Genomic DNA, 19,681 nt, shown 5'->3' on the forward strand with positions numbered 1-19,681 from the left:
AGTGAGGTGCACGACGTGCACCACCCCTCCTTTGAAGGGGAATGACCCTAAAAACCTAATTTGATGATTCCCCATCCCGATATCGACTCCCGGACTCCGAAAATGCGAGATTCGGACGTAAAACGAGTAAATTATGACTAGTTGTTTGGGATGAGTTAGTTTATGGATAAAGACGCTTTGAGGCAACGGACTTCTATCCTACTTCCAGAAGTCTGTATTTTTGAGTATGTAAAGAAACAGTACTTTACTCTTAGAGCTGCAGTAGATAAGTATTTTGTCAGTCAGTTTGTATGTAAAGTTTTCTGTAAATATTACTTTAACGTTTTAAAGTTTTAAACGTTTTACTCTTGCTGCGTTATATATATTGTGACTGCCAGAGGATATGTGTGTCTGGCATGTGTTTCTGCATGACACGTGTCTATGTATGTCATGCATGACGTTTATGTTTCGCGAAAAATTATCTTATGTTTTTAGGCTTGCTACGGGTTTTGGAGCAACCACTCTCATTCCCTAGCGCCGGTCTCGGCCCTGAAATTGGGTCGTGACAAAATTGGACATAATTTAGCTACCTATTCTAATTAGGACTTTAATTACAATAGTGATTAATTAAATAACTAATTAGTTAATGACTATAAAACCTTTATTTAGTAGTAAACTGAAAAGGATTATTCAGTAAATACAATTTAGTTATTTTTTACATACTAAAAATTAAATTGGAGATAATTTAGCTATCTATTCTAATTAGGACTTTAATTACAATAGTGATTAATTAAATAACTAATTAGTTAATGACTATAAAACCTTTAGTTATTTTTTACATACTAAAAATTAAATTGGAGATAATTTAGCTAACTATTCTAATTAGGACTTTAATTATAATAGTGATTAATTAAATAACTAATTAGTTAATGAATATAAAACTTTTATTTAATAGTAAACTGAAAATGATTATTCGGTAAATTTGTCTGTCCCTCCATCCGTGCTTTTATATATGAGGAAATGACGCGTTGTACCTCTTTTTTTCAAATTTTTCCATATCTGCCCTCTCATCTTTTAGGGTTTCAGGCGTACGCTTTTTTTAATTTTCTGTTTCCACTTATACGCCTTTTTTCTGACTTTCTTTAGCCGTCTCGTTTCTTTTTTCTCCGTTTGATTCCACCGTTATCTTCGCCTGTATTTGATTTTCCGGCTGAATCATCCTCTTCTCCATACCTTCTTTAGTCTGACTACTCATACTTGCTTCAAGCCCTAATCTAAAGGTAAAATACATGATTTAGGTATTTGAATTTGTTTTTTCAAATTATTGTTTCTCGATTTTTATATTTACTTATTTTTATTTATGGATTCTCTTTGTGCTTTTAAATTAATTTGTAAAATCAGTCATAAGCTTATTGAATGCCATGATTATATTTTTTTTGTGTTTCTGGATTTTTGTCATTTGGTAATTTAGTTTTTTTTTTTTTTTTTTCTTCAATATTTTGTATTCAATTTTGTAGTTGTAATTATGGTGGTGATTTAGGTTCAGATTTAGGTTTGCCTGTTAAAGAATTTGGTGGAATCTGTATTTATTTTTACTTATGTAAAACCTAGATGTTTAATGTTTCAAGCTTATTTGATTTTATGATTGTGTATCTCTTCATGCAACTGTCAATTTTTTGATGATATGTATGTAATTATAGATTTTCCAGAATTTTTTATTTAGTTTTTAATGATTGGTAGATTGATTGAATCATTTGCAGATATGATTGAATGTTATCTTAGTATGAACATTGTTGCTTTTTTTATTTATTTTTATTACCTGTTATATTTATTTTATCAGAGTACATTTTTATTTGCTGCAATTTTTTTTACCTTTGTTTATTTTTCTCATTTGTGTTTTTTATTTATAAAGTTTTTAGGAAAATTTGTAAATTGGCTTTGTTGACGTGACGCAACCGTTCGTCTATCAAAGCTATTGATTTGTCTTCTCCTGCTTATGTTGGCAAAACCAAATTTGAACCTTTTGCTTTGTTTCAAGTTGATGGCTTACCAACACAATCTGACAGGTAAATATTTATGTTTGTGTTTTTCATTCATTCATTTATTTCTCTTTTAATGCATATGAATGAGTAGCGTTTTCTCCTAAATTTGATTAAATGTTCTGGTTACATTTTATTATGCGCTGTTTATGTTATGGTTGTGTTTATGATATTGTAATTTGATTTTTTTCTTTTTGTGATACAATTTGGTGATTATATTATGTTTCTTCTTTATATGTAGTGATTGTGGTGTATTCTTGGCTGCATTTGCTGAGTACATAATCGAAGGGAGGAAGGTGCCTTTGCGTATCTCGATTGAAAATATGAGGTCTAGATATTGTGCTTTGTTGTATGCTCACGCACTGTCAAAGCAACCACCAATGGAGGTAACCAATACTCAAACTGCACCAATTGTAGAAGAAGGATGAGGGAAAAGGAAGAAGATCAAAGCAGAGATTAAAGACATTGGAGCTCAATCAAAGGTTGAACAAGGCAGGGGGCAAAGGAAGATTATCAAAATAGAGAATAAGTGATTTTTTTAATATGAATTATGATACTTTGATACTTTGTCTAAAAATATGAAGTTTGTCGGATTTTTTCTTTCTATTATGTTATGATCAGATCTTTATACTCTAATTTTAAATTTTTATATATTTTCACATCTTATGAAATATTTATGATTCTAGTTCATTGAGCTACCAAAAAGCTGCTCATGAGCTACCATAAAGCTGCTTGAATTTGTAGGTGCTCATGAGCTACCATAAAGCTGCTTAGATTTTTTTATAATTGTACAATAAATTTATTTTTTAATTTGAATTTGATGATCTAATCAGAATGTATCTAATAAATATTTAATATAGTAGCTTACTTATGAAAAGAAGTCCATTTTTTTAATATTTTTTTAACATAAAGACTTATCATAAGGTAAATTTAAACCTTTTCCAAGACCTGATACTAATGAGCTACTAATGAGCTGACCAAAAGCTACTTAAATAATACTTATAGCGAAAACCATAACCATATGTGTTTTTCATACGGTTTTACTTGTAATTCATTAATTGCTATCTCTAAATAAAAATAAAAAAACATAAGATATTTTTGAAATGTGTATTTATTGAATAATAATTTCATATTCTTGTTTGAATTTGAATCATAAAATCATAATGTATTTAAAAAAAATCAAATAACTAAAGAATTACAATCAATTTTTTTTTGGGGCATTTTGGCACGTTTTCCTGTTGTGTCCGTAAACTCCGCACCTGCTGCATTTGTTCTGATTTGTAGATTCGCATGGCCCTTTAATTCTCCTCTTCTTTGGTCTTCCTGACTTGGTTTTTCCATGTGGCGGCAGAACTATTCTCTCTGTAACATTTGTTGGTATGCTAGGCAAGTTTTGATTGTCAACTGGATATACTATCCCTTCATAAGTTTTTAACATCATTTCTTTTTCAAAGTATTATGAACAGTACCTGTAAGGCTCTTGGTGTAGCTCTTTTAGTAATGCCATGACATGTGGACACGAAAGTTTGTCCATTTGAAATCTTCTACAAGTACAAGTTTTTTCTTTCAAATCTACTGTGAATATCAGGTCATGTTCATAAACCGTACTTAGTTGATCAGTTGATTTTGATACCTGCAATTCAAGATCAGTTACGATTAATGTTTAAAATTACAAAAAATTTATTTAAAAGTCACTGCTAAGCTACTGTCAAGCTACAAAAATCCAAACTGGACACTCATTTTATCATAAACAGCAACAATTAATTAAAGCCGACACATGTTAATGAACACAAAAGAAACAAATATAAAATAAGGGCATACACCAAAATGCACACACATTTTATTAGGATATATAACAAGTAAATCTGACCTTCATTTTCAGCGAATCAATGTAGTTTTCATGTAGCATGTTTTCAGCTCTTTTTGAAACGCTTGTGAAGGTTGACATGGCTGAGAACCTATTTGTATATGTCCATTCTTGAACCAATGCTCGTAGGTACTCTAACAAAGGTGTTATTGGTAGTTCCCTTGCACCTCTAATTTTTGCATTCAAAGATTATGCCACATTTGTTGTCATCATCAAATGTCTATTGTTTGTAATATGTGTCCTCGCCCATTTTGGATACCCCACTTTTTCTAGATACGGCCTTATACGCGCATCCATCTCATCAATTTCAGCCATGTAAAATTCAAATTTATCTTTAGTGTATGCCCTTGCTGCTTTGAAAAATGTTTTTTTGAAATCTTTTGATTTCTTCCTGAAATTTGTTTTGAGGTTGTTGTACAAATGAAAGGTGCATATTCCATGGCTAACTTCAGGATATACCTTTCCAATTGCATTTTTGATGCTCTCATGCCGATCCGAAATAATACACATTCCCTCTCTCAATCCAAATGCCTCTCTTAAATTTTGAATAAACCATTCCCATGATTCATTATTTTCAGAATCTGCCACTGAAAACGCTAAGGGGAAAATTTTGCCGTTTCCATCTTGTGTACTTGCTGAGAGCAGTGTTCCACCATAAGCTGACTTTAGAAATGTGCCATCAACTGCTACCAAAGGCATACACGAAGTCCAGCCTTTTATTGAAGCATCTAAAGCCATGAACACGTAGAGAAAGCTGTTGTCTTCTGTAGTTTGTAATCTCACAAATGATCCTGGATTTGCAATTTGTAGGAGATATAAATAAGACGGCAGCTTTGCAAATGAATCATCGGCTCTTCCTCTTATTTTTTCAAGAGCCATCTCCTTTGATCTATAAGTTTTTGTATAGTTGATGTTTACACCGTAGTCTTCTTTCATGTCCCTCAATATATCTCCCGGCGTGTAAACTGTTTTTAAACTCAGAAATTTTGACTTAATGCACTTTCCAATGATTGCTGCTGTTGCTTGCCTTTGGTTGCTTGTTCTTGATTCTAATGGGCAAATATGAACATTGTTCAACTTCCTTATCATGAACATGCTTGTTTTTATTTTTCTTGAAGCTCTTAATTTCCAATCACATCTCTCATCCCAACTATCTAAGAAAAACTGTCTTCTACATGACTTCTTCACCTTATATTGGAAGTGATTCTTTATCGCGTAGAAGTTCATAACCGTGCTCAAAGTTTCTTTGTCTTTGTAAATCTGCCCTTAATCAATTTCTGGATGTTTTCTATTCGATATCACATTCGCGTCATCAAACTTGCTCTCTATCTCTTCGTCCTCGCCATCAAAGTCATTACTCGCATAGTTTGCGCAAAGGACTGCCTCTGAAATGCTACCGTCTGCTTCTCCATTAAATGACATCATTTCTGACGTAGTTTTTGAGCTTGAGGCAGCAGCTGTATGAATGCTTCTGATTTGGGTATTAGTCAATAATAAAGTCGAATCAAAGAAGTTGACGTCCCTTTGACTTTTGGCAAATGATATGCACAATGGATACTTTGTGCAATCTCCATCTTGTTTTTTGAGCTCTTTGTAAAAGAATAAAGTAGCATTATCTTGTATCTTCAAAGGTGGATATCCATTCTTCACTTGGTACTTGACTTCTATTTCAGTAGCTCTCTGGTTGCTTTCCAGTTGATTATTTAGTTTCTGTAGTAAACTGATGTAGTCACATTCATTCGGCAAAACCATTCCAGTAACATCAAAATTGATGTAGTCCATACTCTGATTCCACTAATGAATGAATACTGCAATATTTTCCATGTACTAAACAGAAAAATAAAAATAAAAAAAATCAAAATATGCTTTGAACTTATTCCTAATAAGATTTAACCATGACAGTTAATTTAAAATGCCATAAACTTAATTTGCACACATTGCAGACATAATTAATAGAGTTATAAACAACTATATTCAAACAGATCAATCATAATTTTATATAGAGAATTCTTATTTTGTATTTGTCTAAATCTTTTAATGAAAAACGTTCTTATATAGTGCCAAATATAATTGCACAGTTATAACCTAGAAATCGATTCAAAAATTGCATAAAATAAAACTCATTCATCATAATTGTAATTTATTTCAAAGAAAAACCTAAAAAATTTCAGATCTCTCTAAATAGAATGGAAACTAAAACAGAGATATTATAATTTGTTATTACAAAATTGAATCTAATGAAAAATTACTAAGACATTAATTGAGTAATTGATTAAACTTGAATCACGTACCTGAATTAGATGAGAGATTGAATGCTTGAAGTCAGACAAATACTTGAATATACGGGACAAATCTGATTAATTATTCAATTATCTGAAATTTTTGGAGAAATCAGCAGAAATCAGAACAATTTTGGAGATAGTTGTTTTATCTTCAACTTTGATTTTTGAATAACCTAATTTTTATTGATTTGAAGAAGAAAACTGCCGTTGTTCATCGGAGAAGATGGAGATATTTAACGGTATTAGAGTCTGTTATGGTGAAAGGCATATTTGCTATCTTTTAAACAAAAAAGGCGTATATGTGCTAAAGTTTTAATAGAAGAGTGTTTTTGAAAAGTCCAACCCCAATTCAAGCATATATGAACAAAGCCCTTTATATATAGTATAGATAGATAAATTAAGCCCTCAAAGAAACAGCAAGTGAAAATTAAATCCATCCGGAAATTCTATTACCAATTAAACCCCTTTTAATCAACGAATTAAGGAGAAAAAAATCAACAAAAGCATTTCAGAAGCTGAAGAAACAACACTGCAGTTTTTTTATCAGTAAACTGCGACAATTTTTCAAATTTTCCTCAGCAGCAGAAATGCTAAAGGCATATAATAATCTTCCGCCATTGTTAACATCACCCGTTACTGCTCTCAAGCTCTCATTCATCCCCACTCTCTCCCTCTCTTCTTCTTCTTCACCGACTTCCAAATTTCATACCAATTTATCCACATTTGCCCCACTCAATTTTCTACCCAAAACCCACAAACCCACCAAATTTTCTTCTCATTTTTTCAATTGGGTCGCACCCTCTATGCTCGGCCATCAACACTCATGTCCCAAAGGTAATTCTAACAATACCCAGTTCTTGTTTTTTATGTTTTCATGTGTTTTTGATGGTAAAGATTTGATCTTGATTTGTTGGTTCAGCTGCTTCGTTCAGTTCAGGAAGTGGGTCTAGAGATGGGAGAGAGATTTTGGTGCAGCACTTGCTTGTTAAAGAAGATGACCTTAAGCTGTTAGTGGAGCTTCAACATAGAGTTGCTAGAGGTGTGTGTCTCTTTGTATTATTTTTGTATGCTAAGTCTTAATATGTTAGTTCATTTACAAGTGTGTTTTCATGTGAGAAAGGACATGAAATTTTAAAAATTTGAAGTCTGTTTAACCTATTGTTTGCTAAGTGTAGAAATGCAAGAATTATATTGTATTTAGTTTGGTTTCGTTAATTTTCATGTTCCGAGAGGCCGTGGTTGCTTAAAAGTTTGAAATCGTGTCAAATTGATATGAATGAATTAATTCACATTCAATTATTGTACATTACCGTTCTAAATGAGGCATAATTCATTAACGAATGAGAAATTGTATTTTGGTGTTTGCTTAATGTAGGAGAGGATCTGAGTGATCTTGCTGTGGAATATTCTATATGTCCATCCAAAGACGAGGGGGGAATGCTTGGGTGGGTCAAAAAGGGGGAAATGGTATGTTTATTTTTTTCCCTAAAAACTTCATTTTTCTAGACGTCGCTGGAAACATTCGAATTTGCAATGTTCTTCTGTTAGCTTTTTATTGACAGTCATCTTTACCGCTAATTGTTTTATCAGTAGTAATGGTTAAATGTCCATAGGTGCCAGAATTTGAGGAAACTGCTTTTGGTGCTCCTTTGAACAAAGTTGTAAAATGTAAAACTAAATTTGGGTGGCATTTGTTGCAAGTTCTATCTGATAGGTATTCCCTATATTTGGTTTTATCATTGAAAAAGTAATGCCATTGCCGATTCTTATTTTATCTTGTTATCTCCTTTTGGATCTGTATTTTTTGTTGTCAGAGAAGCATCTGTATTTGAAGACATTCAGCCAAATGAGTTTCATGTTAAAATGCAAGATCCCGACTTTATTGAGACAGCTCAACTGATTGATGTCCGAGAACCAGATGAAGTGTACGCTCTTTTATTTTAATATAATTCACATATTTTGGTGATTAGTTGATACTACTTTCTAAATATGCTTAAATCTCCTATGAAGATTCTAAAAGTTTGTCTCTATGTGGATTAATAATCCCAATAATTCTGTTATTTGGCTTAAATGAACCATGCTCAAAAATTCAAATATGAACCTCGAAAGACTTAACCATACTGTTGAAGTTCTTGTTGATTTTCTGATTTCAATCCTCATCCATTTGATTATGAAATCCTTGGAATGTGGGATCTAAAAACAATCTTCTCAAGTAGGAAAACATCTATGATTAATTTTTGATGCCACAATAATTGACGAACACAAGATTATTTCTCAAAATCATATCTTAAACTTCTTACTTTTATCTAAAATTTGTATACACAATAAACTATCTTGTATAATTATTTCTTAAGCTGGACTGCTGGACTTTGTTTTTTGGACGGTTAGGCCAATAGAACATACGTGCAGACGTCCAGTGAAATTCAAGTTGAATGTTAGAGTTGATGATGTAATCATTTAAACTGTAACTCAACTTGAAATGGTCCCTCAATTCAAGATGTTGCAATAGTTATCTCTAATATTTGGATGAGAATAAATTAGGTACTTTTCCTGAGATTAATCTTTAAGATTTGTAATCTTTGTTACAATTCATATCTTTTCCCTCTTTTATGGCCTCTACAATATGTCTGATTGTTCTCATCCTTTTACTGCTGTAGAGAAAAAGCTTCGCTACAAGGTTTTCAGATCCTTCCCCTCCGACAGTTTGGAAGCTGGGCATCAGAAATAACTACCAAGTTTGATCCTCAAAAGGATACCTATGTTCTCGTATGTACTTTCCTTCTCTTTTACGCAAAGAATCCCTCTTAAGCTGTTTTTTATGCTGTCTTAATATATATTCATTTTTTCTTGATGCTTGATTTAGAAGATTTCACATGCACATGTAGAAGCAAAGAGGAAACGCGATCTTCTGTTTTGTGCATGTTGCAGTATCTTATTCTGTTTTTCTTATATCTTAAGTGACCTAGTTTTTTATATATGATTTTTTGAGGTTGTCAGTATCTTTCTTGGTAGGATTATGTGTGAATAATGCTTTATGATTGCGTTTTCTTTGACACGCACCTTATCTGATGAATCAATAATGAATACATAGCCATTTAACGAACTCAAAGTACTCTTCTCTCGATTATGATCAAGTTATTGACTGACAAGAGATTTTTTTGAATTAGCTAGTGGCATCTTCTTTTAGATCACAGACAACCAGGATTTGATACTGGTTAAAACCATAAAGGATTGTAGGCCACCTCGTTTCAAAAATTGAGTTTCATGTTATCCTTATTCTTAAAATTGTGTCAAGACAAACAGACAGTTTGGAAAGATATAAAGCTTGTTATCCTGTTTTGGATGACTGGATTAAAGCCATGTATGATTCATAGAATTGATAAGGAATAGAATAACTATCACATATGGAAAATAGCTATGTATTAAAACTCAATATCTGTTAAACATTGTTAAAAGCAAATTTTGAAGTCATAATTTTACTAAAAAACGATTTTTATTGAAATTTGACTGCTAATGGGATTTTTCAGTTCCAATGATATCTGAATTATAACAAGATAGAATGTGCGGCTTCTGTGATTCATGATTAAATTTTGATTAGTCAGAAGGCATACAATCAATTATCAACTCCGTACTCCTCAGCCATCAATATTCCCAAACTGGTTCAGATTGGCTGTGTATATCTCCCCTTCCTCAAGTAATACGTTATCTAGAAGTAGCTTTTCAAAAATATTTAGGCCATCAAGTCTTCTTTGACTATTTCACCCCGAGTCGTCCTAGGTTTACCCCTTATCTCCTTTTAGCTTCGGATATCCAAACCATTTAAATATTTCTACTTTCAACCTTTCTTGATGGATGCCGCTCACCTTTCTATAAATGCTTTCATGTATGTTGTCCATTTTGAAATTTCTGCAATTGTTATTTCGATTTCTTACATATTTTAATTATTTTTATGAAAGATAGAGGCAAGATTTCGATCATAAGAAACAAAATGTAAATATAATGCAATTACTGCCACTATCCTCTATTTTGACGAGTGATATTTACAGCACATGGACAAGTCCATGTATAATACTCCCTCCGTCCTATACAGATTACGTGAATTAAGATACTAACTAATTATGGATAATTTACTATTCCTATAATACGCTTTTAATTTTCTAAAAGTGAATCATTATGGAACCACTATATTTAGTTTCATATAGTATTTTATGATGGCATTTTCATAATATTATCTTTAATTAACATTATATGGTAATTTTTCTATTTTTATGGGACATCAAAAGTGCCATTTTTTTCTATATTTATGGGACAGAGGGAGTATATCGTTTGATTGTTTCTGGTGTTCCATAGACACTCTTGCTCTTCGGATTTTTAAAGCTATTCTTCTCTTTCTAGTGATTAACTTCAATTCTCAAGTCATGTCAATGAATGCTTGCTTTATCCTTTGTCCTTTATCGTTTCTGAATTCTGATAGAGATTAAATTTTCAACATCATCATATTCAGCTAATAGCATATAGCACTTATACGTAGTCTTTTTGTTTGATTCACATTCCTTTGTCTTCAGAGATATCTTGGGTTAATCATATTTCCAATAATTTTCTTCAAAATTTGGTTAGGAAAAAAATAAAAGGTTGCTTCTGAATTACTAAAACGTACTTTTATTTGCAGTGTCACCATGGCATGCGGTCATTACAGGTCGCTAAGTGGTTGCAGACGCAGGTAAAGCAAACTGCCCTTTCTGTTTTTTTGTTCAATAATTTTTTTTTATCTCCAAAGAAAAGATTGCTTTAAAGCATTTTGACACAAGAAGCATGGTCTTACATGCGATAAATATTTCCGGGATGCAGTATGTGTAATGATTAGTTCCGAATTCAATGGTTGCCAAAATTTCACTTTACTGCTACATTCATGCAGTCATTTTTAGTTTTTTTCAGTGAGATCCTTCAAATGGCAGTTTACCCCTGCCTCTTATGTGGAAAAACCATTAGATAATTACTATCCATCCTTGATGTTAGGTCAAAGTGCTATTCTCCTCTTGAATTAAAAAAAAAAAAACAATTTTCCCTCCGACTTTTAGGTAATAAATAACTGAAATTTCCTTGTAAGGAGGTTCCAGTTAAATGAAACTGAAATATCAGGATGGAAGAGAATAATTTTGATCCAACTTCGGGGTGATAATACTTATCAACAAAGGGTAATTTAGCCCTCCAACTTGGCATAAAATATCAAAAATGTTCAAGTTTGTATTTTATGACAAAAAAGCACATCTCAATATTGGGTCAGTTTACACCGTTGACCATCCAGGCCAACCTCGGATTAGGGTGTAAATTTATCCAAAATTAACAAACTGCGGGTTGTTTGTCATAAAATACAAACTTGGATATTTATGATCTTTTTGGCCATGTCGGAGGTTAAATGAACCTTTGTTGTAATATTTATCACAAAAACCATTTGGCAGAGGACAAAAAGAATTCACATTTCCTTCATCTGCTTATGAAATATTGTATCATGCTCTGGGTAATGGTAAAGTATACTTTAGTGCCTGTATGTTGATAAGGCGTTACGGTTTGAGCATGTTTCTCATTTTCAACTCGAGCCGATTAAATTTCAACTATCTTTTCGGATCAATAAATTCTTATTTGGATATTTTCCTTCTGATTGAATTTGCTGCCTAATTGAGGTTGAACTTGTGATTTTTTTAGGGTTTTAAAAGAGTATTCAATGTAGCCGGAGGAATTCACGCTTATGCTGTTAAGGTTGATCCATCAGTTCCTACTTACTGACAGATTTTGCTAGAGAATTTTTTGTAGATTTTCGATGTGCTATAATGTGATTGACTCTGTGCTGCACAAATGACGTGGTGGGCAGAGTCTGTAAGAATTTTTCGGTTTTGCTATTTCAGTATCAAATTCCATGCCAAAGACTATGGAAGTCTAATTGTCAAATTTCCGGTTCACATCTACAATTTTATATCATTGTTATTTTTAACCAAAAAAACAAAATTTTGCAGCTTCAACATTCGAATTTAGTTAATGTTTCTGAATTTATTACTGCCCACATATGATGTTATTTTTAGAAGGTTGTCATGTATGTTTATATAAAGAAGGCCTAATTATTTAAAAAAAAAACCACCTTATAATATTTTTCGTTTATACCATAATTTAGAAAAAAGTTCATTTGTACCCTATTTTTGATTTTTCGTTTTCAACTGTATCCCGAAGTATTAAATTGATCTCTTTTCATATACAAAAAAAGGCTAAAATAATCCTTTAAATTTAACTATTATTCTAATAAGACATTAATCATATTAATTGTTCAAAAATACCTTCTTTTCCAAAAAAAATTTAAATTGATAATAAATATTTAATTTAAATAATATACAATTATCTTAATCGTAAAAAAAATTAAAATTTACATAAAAAAATTTACGGGCTCCTCCTCAAAGGAGGAGCACGAGCTGCTCCTTCCTCCATCCATGGAGGAAGGAGCTGAGCTGCTCCTCCTTCCATGGAGGAAGGAGCTGAGCTGCTCCTTCCTCCATGGGGGAGAGGAGCAGCGTGCTCCTTCCTCTCATGGGGGAAGGAGCAGCTGCTCATTCCTCCATGGATGGAGGAAGGAGAGCTCCTCCTCCCAACGATAAAAAAAAATTAAAAAAAATTAGCGGGTTCGATAAATTGGAGGAGAACGATGGTACGCCGAAAATATTTGTTTAAATAATTTAATTTGTTATTAAAATATTTAAAAATAATAAATTAGAAGATTTATTTGAACATTTTTAAAATTGGAGAACTTATTTGTATTTTTTAAAATAAAGAAAAATATGGTGGAACCTTTCTATTTAGTTATTATTAATATTTTTATCCTTAAAATTTTATATAGTCAATTGTACCCTTTTTGGGGTAGAGATGAAAATGAAAAATAAAAAAAAAGGTACAAATGAACTTTTTTCTAGGTCATGGTATAAACGAAAAAAATATTATAAAGTGGGTTTTTTTTAAGTAATTAGGCCTTATATAAAATATGAATTTTAAACATTAGTGTTCAGTCTATTTTGATGTCTCCCTACTTACTTACTATATTCATTCTTAAATGGAAAATAAGCTGAAATTTATTAATTAATGGTCTCCGAATTTTCTTCTCTAAGCTTGGTACGTTTTTTTTATATATATAATCATAAAATAAGGTAATTTTAATTGATTTAATATATTTTTTGACCCTTAAATTTATATCAATTCACCCATTTGATTCTTCAACTTGTTACGACAAAATTCTTTCAATTTAATTCTATTCTATAATATAAAAATCTCTATCATTCATTCTTATGTTCTCCCTCGTATATGATCATAGCTCGATGATGTCACAGTAGATGTGGATGTATGGATGTCATGTAGCGCTTACCGCCTCCACATGGCACCAAACCTGTTTGCACACGTGGAGCCACATCATTGTCGCATTGTCGAAAATATTTGATTTGTAGTTCTTAAATTTTTGTATCTTTCATCAAAACTCCTTTGATTTTAATTTCAATTTCATTCACTATCCTTCAACTTTAATTCTTTTCTATAGACGGTCCCTCAAATTTATTTATTATCAGATTTCACTGGTAATAAAATAATACACGAACACAAAGATTAATGTATACCTAAAATATATATCTTTAATTGAACATAATAATTTTTGAAGCTATATATAGTAAAGATATTATTTTAATTTTTTAATTATATATATATATAAGTTTCTATGAGATATACTTTTACTTTCTTTTTGTTTTAAATTATTGAATTTTTTTTATCAAAAAATTGTTTTCTTATATGACAATCAAATAATTATAAATGTTTTCGCTTTTAATATGCAAGATATAACTCAAACAAATTTATTTATGATATGTTATCGTTAGATAATCCAATTCTTCCATCGTTTGTCATTCTTTTCGGCAGCTTCTTTTTCCAATAATTTTTTAGTCCAACTAGTGTCAAGTAGTCATATATTTTAATAAATTATTATAAAATAAATTATAAATTGTAACGCGTTCTGCAATTATAATACGAAGTTTCAATTTTGTCGATTTAAAACATGAACTGTTATTTTTGTCTGATAAAACAATACCAACGTCTATTGTTATATGGTATCCAATGTTCCGACATCCATATCCATATTTTTTTAATAAACTTTCCCAATTAATTAAAATTACATACATAATCCAATTAAAAATATATTGCATACATTGTTTATAGTAAAAATTTATTTTTTTATAAAATTAATAATTTGCATCACAATAATTTTTTACGGCAGTGGCGTGGATGGAATATAAGAAAGTTGGAGTATCATTTATGAAAAATAATTTGAAATCCAGCTAATATTGTTCTCACCTTCTTCACCAACCACTTTGCTTCAATAGAATATATTATACAGTAATTAGATATGAAACTTGTTCAACATCTTTAACAAATTTAGATTTTTGTATTTGTTTTAGGTTTCAATCAACGAGAGAAAACAGATTAAAAAGGCCATGAATTTATATAATTTCTTACTAATTTCCTTGTAATTTAATTTTCCTGAAAAATTCTCAAATCCTTAATCTTAAAAAAAACAAAACAAATAATGGTTCCCACTATTTATTTGAAACACACGTCCTAAACCCTAAAAATCCTCATAATCAATCCAGAATAATGGTTCCCACTACTAGTATGGCTTTAATATGACATTTTAATATTAAAGTTTAATAATGGTTTATTATAAATTTTTCAATATAATTTTACTGTCAATTGAATAATAAGATATTATATTTGTGAATAAAGTATATAAAAGTAATTATACTTACATTTATTTTTCAAATTTATTTATTATGTATTAGTAATTTGTTTTTGTAAATTAAAAAATTAATTTGCATTTAATTATGATTAAGCAATATATATCGTTGTTACGCTATCAATCACATTATTAATCTTACTACTAAATAAAACATCAAAAATGATGTATAAGTAGCATATCTTAGACAGTATTTTATATCAATTATAGTAACATGTTATTAAAAATAATTAATTTTAATTAGTATTATTGAGTAATTATCTTAGTAGTATAATTTTTATATTACAAAATAAAAACTATTAAATAATAAATTACTTTATAATATAATATGTAACTATTAAGTTATTATTAATTACATTATTTAGATAATTGGTTTATAATGCTAACCAAGATAAATTATTTCTAGTAAACTGCTATTTTAATAATTGTAATTAAAATATTAACATACTTCTGATAAACTATAGTTTTAATTATTATTTGATAATATTTACTTTCCAATATAATATATAATTTAATTATCAATTTAAAATTAAACTATTAAGACAAAATATTCTAGAATACTAACTAAAAGATCATCAAAGTGAAAAACTTTTAAAGAAAATAACTAATTATCCAAAAGAAATTAATGAACAATTCTTTCTTAATCCTTATATTTTAAAGATGGTTCTCTCCAAAGAATAACTATTGTCTCTGTAATTATCTCTTTTACAGATTATTATTTTTTTAATTCCCAAAAAAAAAAAATTGGCTCCCTATTTTCATGAGAAATCTAAAGCCAATAAAAAAAAAGAATGATTCAACAAACTTTAAAATATAACAATCCTAAAAATCCTCATTATCAATCTTTTTTTGTTTCTTGCACCAAAAATCCAAGCTGTTGCCTATCTTTTTCCACATTTTTTTCTCTAACAATCAAACTATCTTTTCTATACATGCATCTCTATTTTTCTTCCCATCAAAACTTAAAAAAACCTTTCTCTTCTAAAAAATAATTAATTAGCGGCCGCCGCCCCCCACCACTTTTACCACCGCCACCACCGATACCACCATACGAATAATGGGCACTTGTTGCTCTCGTGGGGAATCTGGTGCTGGTGCACATATTAACGAAAAAGGAGATCGCTATACATCACATAATAATAACAATAACACGAATGGTAGTTTTCTTGGGCGTCAAGATAACTCCACTACTCCGCCTAAGGCAACCGCTCCACCTTCTCCTTCTCCATCCGTCTCACCTAAACCGGCAAAGGCAGCTCCTATCGGACCGGTCCTAGGCCGACCTATGGAGGATGTAAAGTCAATCTACACCATGGGTAAAGAACTTGGTAGAGGACAGTTTGGGGTTACTCATTTATGCACGCTTAAGAGTACAGGTGAGTATAGACAGATCTACATTAAAAATTTAAAATAACATCATTATTATGAATCTAATAATATAATTTTTCCAACTTTATCTAAAATATTTGGATCCGCCACTACAAGTTGAGCATAAACAGACCCGTATAAAACGCACGATAGATAATTGTCACCTTAAAAGTTTAAATTTTCAAAATAATATCATTAAAATGAATTCAATAATATAATTTTGTTCAGTTTATATAAAATTTATGAATCCACCAATGCAGGTGAGCAATTTGCATGCAAAACGATAGCGAAAAGGAAGCTAGTGAACAAGGAAGATGTGGAAGATGTTAAGAGAGAAGTTCAAATTATGCATCATTTGACAGGACAGCCTAATATTGTTGAACTCAAAGGTGCTTATGAGGACAAACATTCGGTTCATTTGGTGATGGAATTGTGTGCCGGTGGCGAACTTTTTGATCGGATTATCGCTAAGGGTCATTATACGGAACGTGCTGCTGCGTCTTTGCTTAGAACTATTGTTCAAATTGTTCATACTTGTCATTCTATGGGTGTTATTCATAGAGATCTTAAGCCTGAAAATTTCCTTTTGCTTAGCAAGGATGAACATTCTCCTCTAAAAGCTACCGATTTTGGCCTTTCTGTTTTCTACAAGCCAGGTATATATACGTTGCTTTTAATATACCGCACGGAAACAAAAATGTTGAATCGAGAAACACAACTATTTTTTTACAAAAAAAGATTATTAAAATAAAATTTTCAGAGTTCTAGAAGTTTTTATGGAAACTAAAATGAAACCACAAAATCAGGACTCGATAAATTTCCATGCAATATAATCGGATTTTTACCAAATCGATTTTCACATTTTATACTTGTACAGGAGAAGTGTTCAAGGATATTGTAGGAAGTGCATATTACATAGCACCAGAAGTGTTGAAGAGGAGATATGGACCAGAAGCTGATATATGGAGTGTTGGTGTTATGTTGTATATTCTTCTATCTGGTGTTCCACCCTTTTGGGCTGGTAATAACTCAATTTGTTTTTAATTTTTTTTATAATTAACTTCAAACTCGAATTAATTCGAACTCAAAACCTTAAAAGTTATGATTAAGGGTGTGCATTCAATTCAAACCGAACAATCAAACCAAGCTAGTTGATTTTGTCAACCTTTTTAGTTCGGTTCTAGGTACTAATATTTCTCCATGTCCAAACCGAACTGAATTTATCGTTTCTGTTCGCAGAATCTGAACATGGGATATTCAATGCAATATTACGCGGACATGTTGATTTTTCAAGTGATCCATGGCCTCAAATTTCACCTCAAGCTAAGGATCTTGTTAAGAAAATGCTCAATTCAGATCCTAAACAACGTTTGACAGCCATCCAGGTTCTAAGTAAGTTTAGTAATTTTTTCTTGCTTGGATCACAAGCAATTAATATTATTATAAAAGTTTGTAAGGAAAAATATATGATTGTTTTAAATTGTTCAGGTCATCCATGGATCAAGGAGGATGGAGAAGCACCTGATACTCCTCTTGATAATGCAGTATTGAGTAGGCTCAAACAATTCAAAGCCATGAATAGATTCAAGAAAGTTGCCCTAAGGGTAATAATTAATAACTTCTACCAAAAAAGCGAATCCAACATTTTTTATCATCTTCTGGTTTATCGGTGGACCACTCTCGCATGAACGGAATCTACCTTTAAGGGAAGTAGAGTTCTTATGAGAGAGATCCATGAAAATCTGGTCTAGATAAGAAAAGAGCAAAGGATCATTCTGATCTCTGAATTTATCCATCATGGTCAATTAACTCAAACTTAGCTATTTTAAACAATTATGGATAATATTCACTATTTTTAAGTCAATTAACTCATAAATTGTACATAATGAACGAGTTCATGGACCATGATGACCCAAGTTGATAGTTATTAACAAGTATTATTCTTAAGTGATTAAAGTTAATTGACTTTGATGTATAAGTTCAAGGACCATGATGACCCTTTATTCGATAAGAAAATCTTTAACCTGAAATTTATTGTCATGAAATGTTTGTAGGTTATTGCTGGTTGTCTATCAGAGGAAGAAATTATAGGGTTAAAGGAGATGTTCAAAGGAATTGATACTGACAATAGTGGCACCATTACACTTGAAGAACTTAAGCAAGGACTTGCCAAGCAAGGGACTAAGCTATCCGAATTCGAAGTTAAACAACTTATGGAAGCCGTAAGTTCTTACGTCTCTTCTCGCAATCACTATTCGTACATTTTCTTCCTAAGACTTTGGATATTTCTTTTGCTTATCAAATAATCTTTTTTTTTTGCTCATTTGAAAAAACAGGCTGATGCAGATGGCAATGGTACCATAGACTATGATGAATTTATCACTGCAACAATGCATTTGAACAGGATGGATAGAGAAGAACATCTTTACACAGCCTTCCAACATTTCGATAAAGATAATAGCGGGTATGTAATTAACCAAAATAACTAACAAAATGCGAAGAACATATATTTATACTAAATGTATCTATAATTGTCTATTTAATATTTTATAGGTACATCACAACTGAAGAGCTCGAGCAAGCACTTCGTGACTATGGAATGCACGACGGAAGGGACATCAAAGAAATTATTTCTGAAGTTGACAATGACAATGTAATTTCTAAAACCCTAAAATCCTTTAATCGTAAAAAAAAGAGTTGAATCTTACATTTTTTGTTTTTTTTTAATTTTTCGGCGCGTTGAGGTAATGATGTGAGCATCTAACTCACGGTCAATCCCTAACTGCATTTTCAATTTTGACACTAAAATTGACAAGTCCTTGTTTATTTTTGTTTTCAGGATGGAAATATCAATTATGATGAATTTGTGGCGATGATGAAGAAAGGAAATCCGGAGGCAAATCCAAAGAAAAGGCGTGATACTCTATTTGTTTGATCGGAACTAAGTTAAAATATTGGAGGAGATGAACAAAGAAAAAATTAATTCATTTGTACCTTAATGACCTTAACATTTGAAGTAGGTGGAGAAAAAAAAACATACTAGAAAACTCAACAAGGAATTGAAAACCAGTGTCTAAAGGGAGGCGATGTGATTGAAAAAACAAAAAGTATTGGTGGTGTTAAGAGGGGGTAGTAAAATTTGAAGGGTATAATTGGTTCTCTCCCTTGTGTGAACATAATGTAATCATAATATTTACAAAAGAGAACTAATACTTAGGAATCTAATGTTTATTTTTTATTGTATGTATGTGTTGTTGCTATCCAATTTAGGAGTACATTTTAAGACTGTTGTTGCTAACTTACTAACATTAAAACTAGTTTTTTTTTCTTTAATTTA

General features: G+C 31.1%; 3 protein-coding genes across 3 annotated transcripts; 2 read left to right on the forward strand and 1 right to left on the reverse strand.

Annotated features, from left to right (window-relative positions):
* Positions 1–4,074: 4,074 nt before the first annotated feature.
* LOC126687448 (uncharacterized) lies at positions 4,075–5,112 on the reverse strand. The gene has a single exon (XM_050382009.1). The coding sequence runs from the start codon at positions 5,110–5,112 to the stop codon at positions 4,075–4,077; it is 1,038 nt and encodes a 345-aa protein (XP_050237966.1).
* Positions 5,113–6,593: 1,481 nt separating this feature from the next.
* On the forward strand, positions 6,594–12,215 carry LOC126654088 (rhodanese-like/PpiC domain-containing protein 12, chloroplastic). The gene is made up of 8 exons (XM_050348143.2): positions 6,594–7,001; positions 7,087–7,206; positions 7,543–7,634; positions 7,781–7,881; positions 7,982–8,092; positions 8,825–8,933; positions 10,837–10,887; positions 11,871–12,215. Exons 1-8 carry the CDS (start codon positions 6,755–6,757, stop codon positions 11,949–11,951), a joined length of 912 nt encoding a protein of 303 aa, XP_050204100.1. The 5' UTR covers positions 6,594–6,754; the 3' UTR covers positions 11,952–12,215.
* A 3,691-nt stretch (positions 12,216–15,906) lies between these two features.
* Positions 15,907–19,627, forward strand: LOC126686944 (calcium-dependent protein kinase 17-like). Its single transcript, XM_050381250.2, has 9 exons — positions 15,907–16,352; positions 16,605–17,000; positions 17,222–17,365; positions 17,584–17,736; positions 17,833–17,948; positions 18,399–18,566; positions 18,681–18,808; positions 18,898–18,997; positions 19,184–19,627. Exons 1-9 carry the CDS (start codon positions 16,034–16,036, stop codon positions 19,277–19,279), a joined length of 1,620 nt encoding a protein of 539 aa, XP_050237207.1. The 5' UTR covers positions 15,907–16,033; the 3' UTR covers positions 19,280–19,627.
* The last annotated feature ends 54 nt before the right edge of the window (positions 19,628–19,681 follow it).

Source organism: Mercurialis annua, linkage group LG6 (genome assembly GCF_937616625.2).
Source record: "Mercurialis annua linkage group LG6, ddMerAnnu1.2, whole genome shotgun sequence".
Taxonomy (NCBI): Eukaryota; Viridiplantae; Streptophyta; class Magnoliopsida; order Malpighiales; family Euphorbiaceae; genus Mercurialis; species Mercurialis annua.

Coding starts and splice junctions, on each gene's coding strand:
- LOC126687448 (XM_050382009.1), bottom strand. CDS start 5,112: ATGAACTTCTACGCGATAAAGAATCACTTCCAATATAAGGTGAAGAAG.
- LOC126654088 (XM_050348143.2), top strand. CDS start 6,755: ATGCTAAAGGCATATAATAATCTTCCGCCATTGTTAACATCACCCGTT. Junction 7,635..7,780: donor GGGTCAAAAAGGGGGAAATG/GTATGTTTATTT, acceptor AAATGTCCATAG/GTGCCAGAATTTGAGGAAAC. Junction 8,093..8,824: donor GTCCGAGAACCAGATGAAGT/GTACGCTCTTTT, acceptor TTACTGCTGTAG/AGAAAAAGCTTCGCTACAAG.
- LOC126686944 (XM_050381250.2), top strand. CDS start 16,034: ATGGGCACTTGTTGCTCTCGTGGGGAATCTGGTGCTGGTGCACATATT. Junction 16,353..16,604: donor ATGCACGCTTAAGAGTACAG/GTGAGTATAGAC, acceptor CCACCAATGCAG/GTGAGCAATTTGCATGCAAA. Junction 18,998..19,183: donor CTGAAGTTGACAATGACAAT/GTAATTTCTAAA, acceptor TTTTGTTTTCAG/GATGGAAATATCAATTATGA.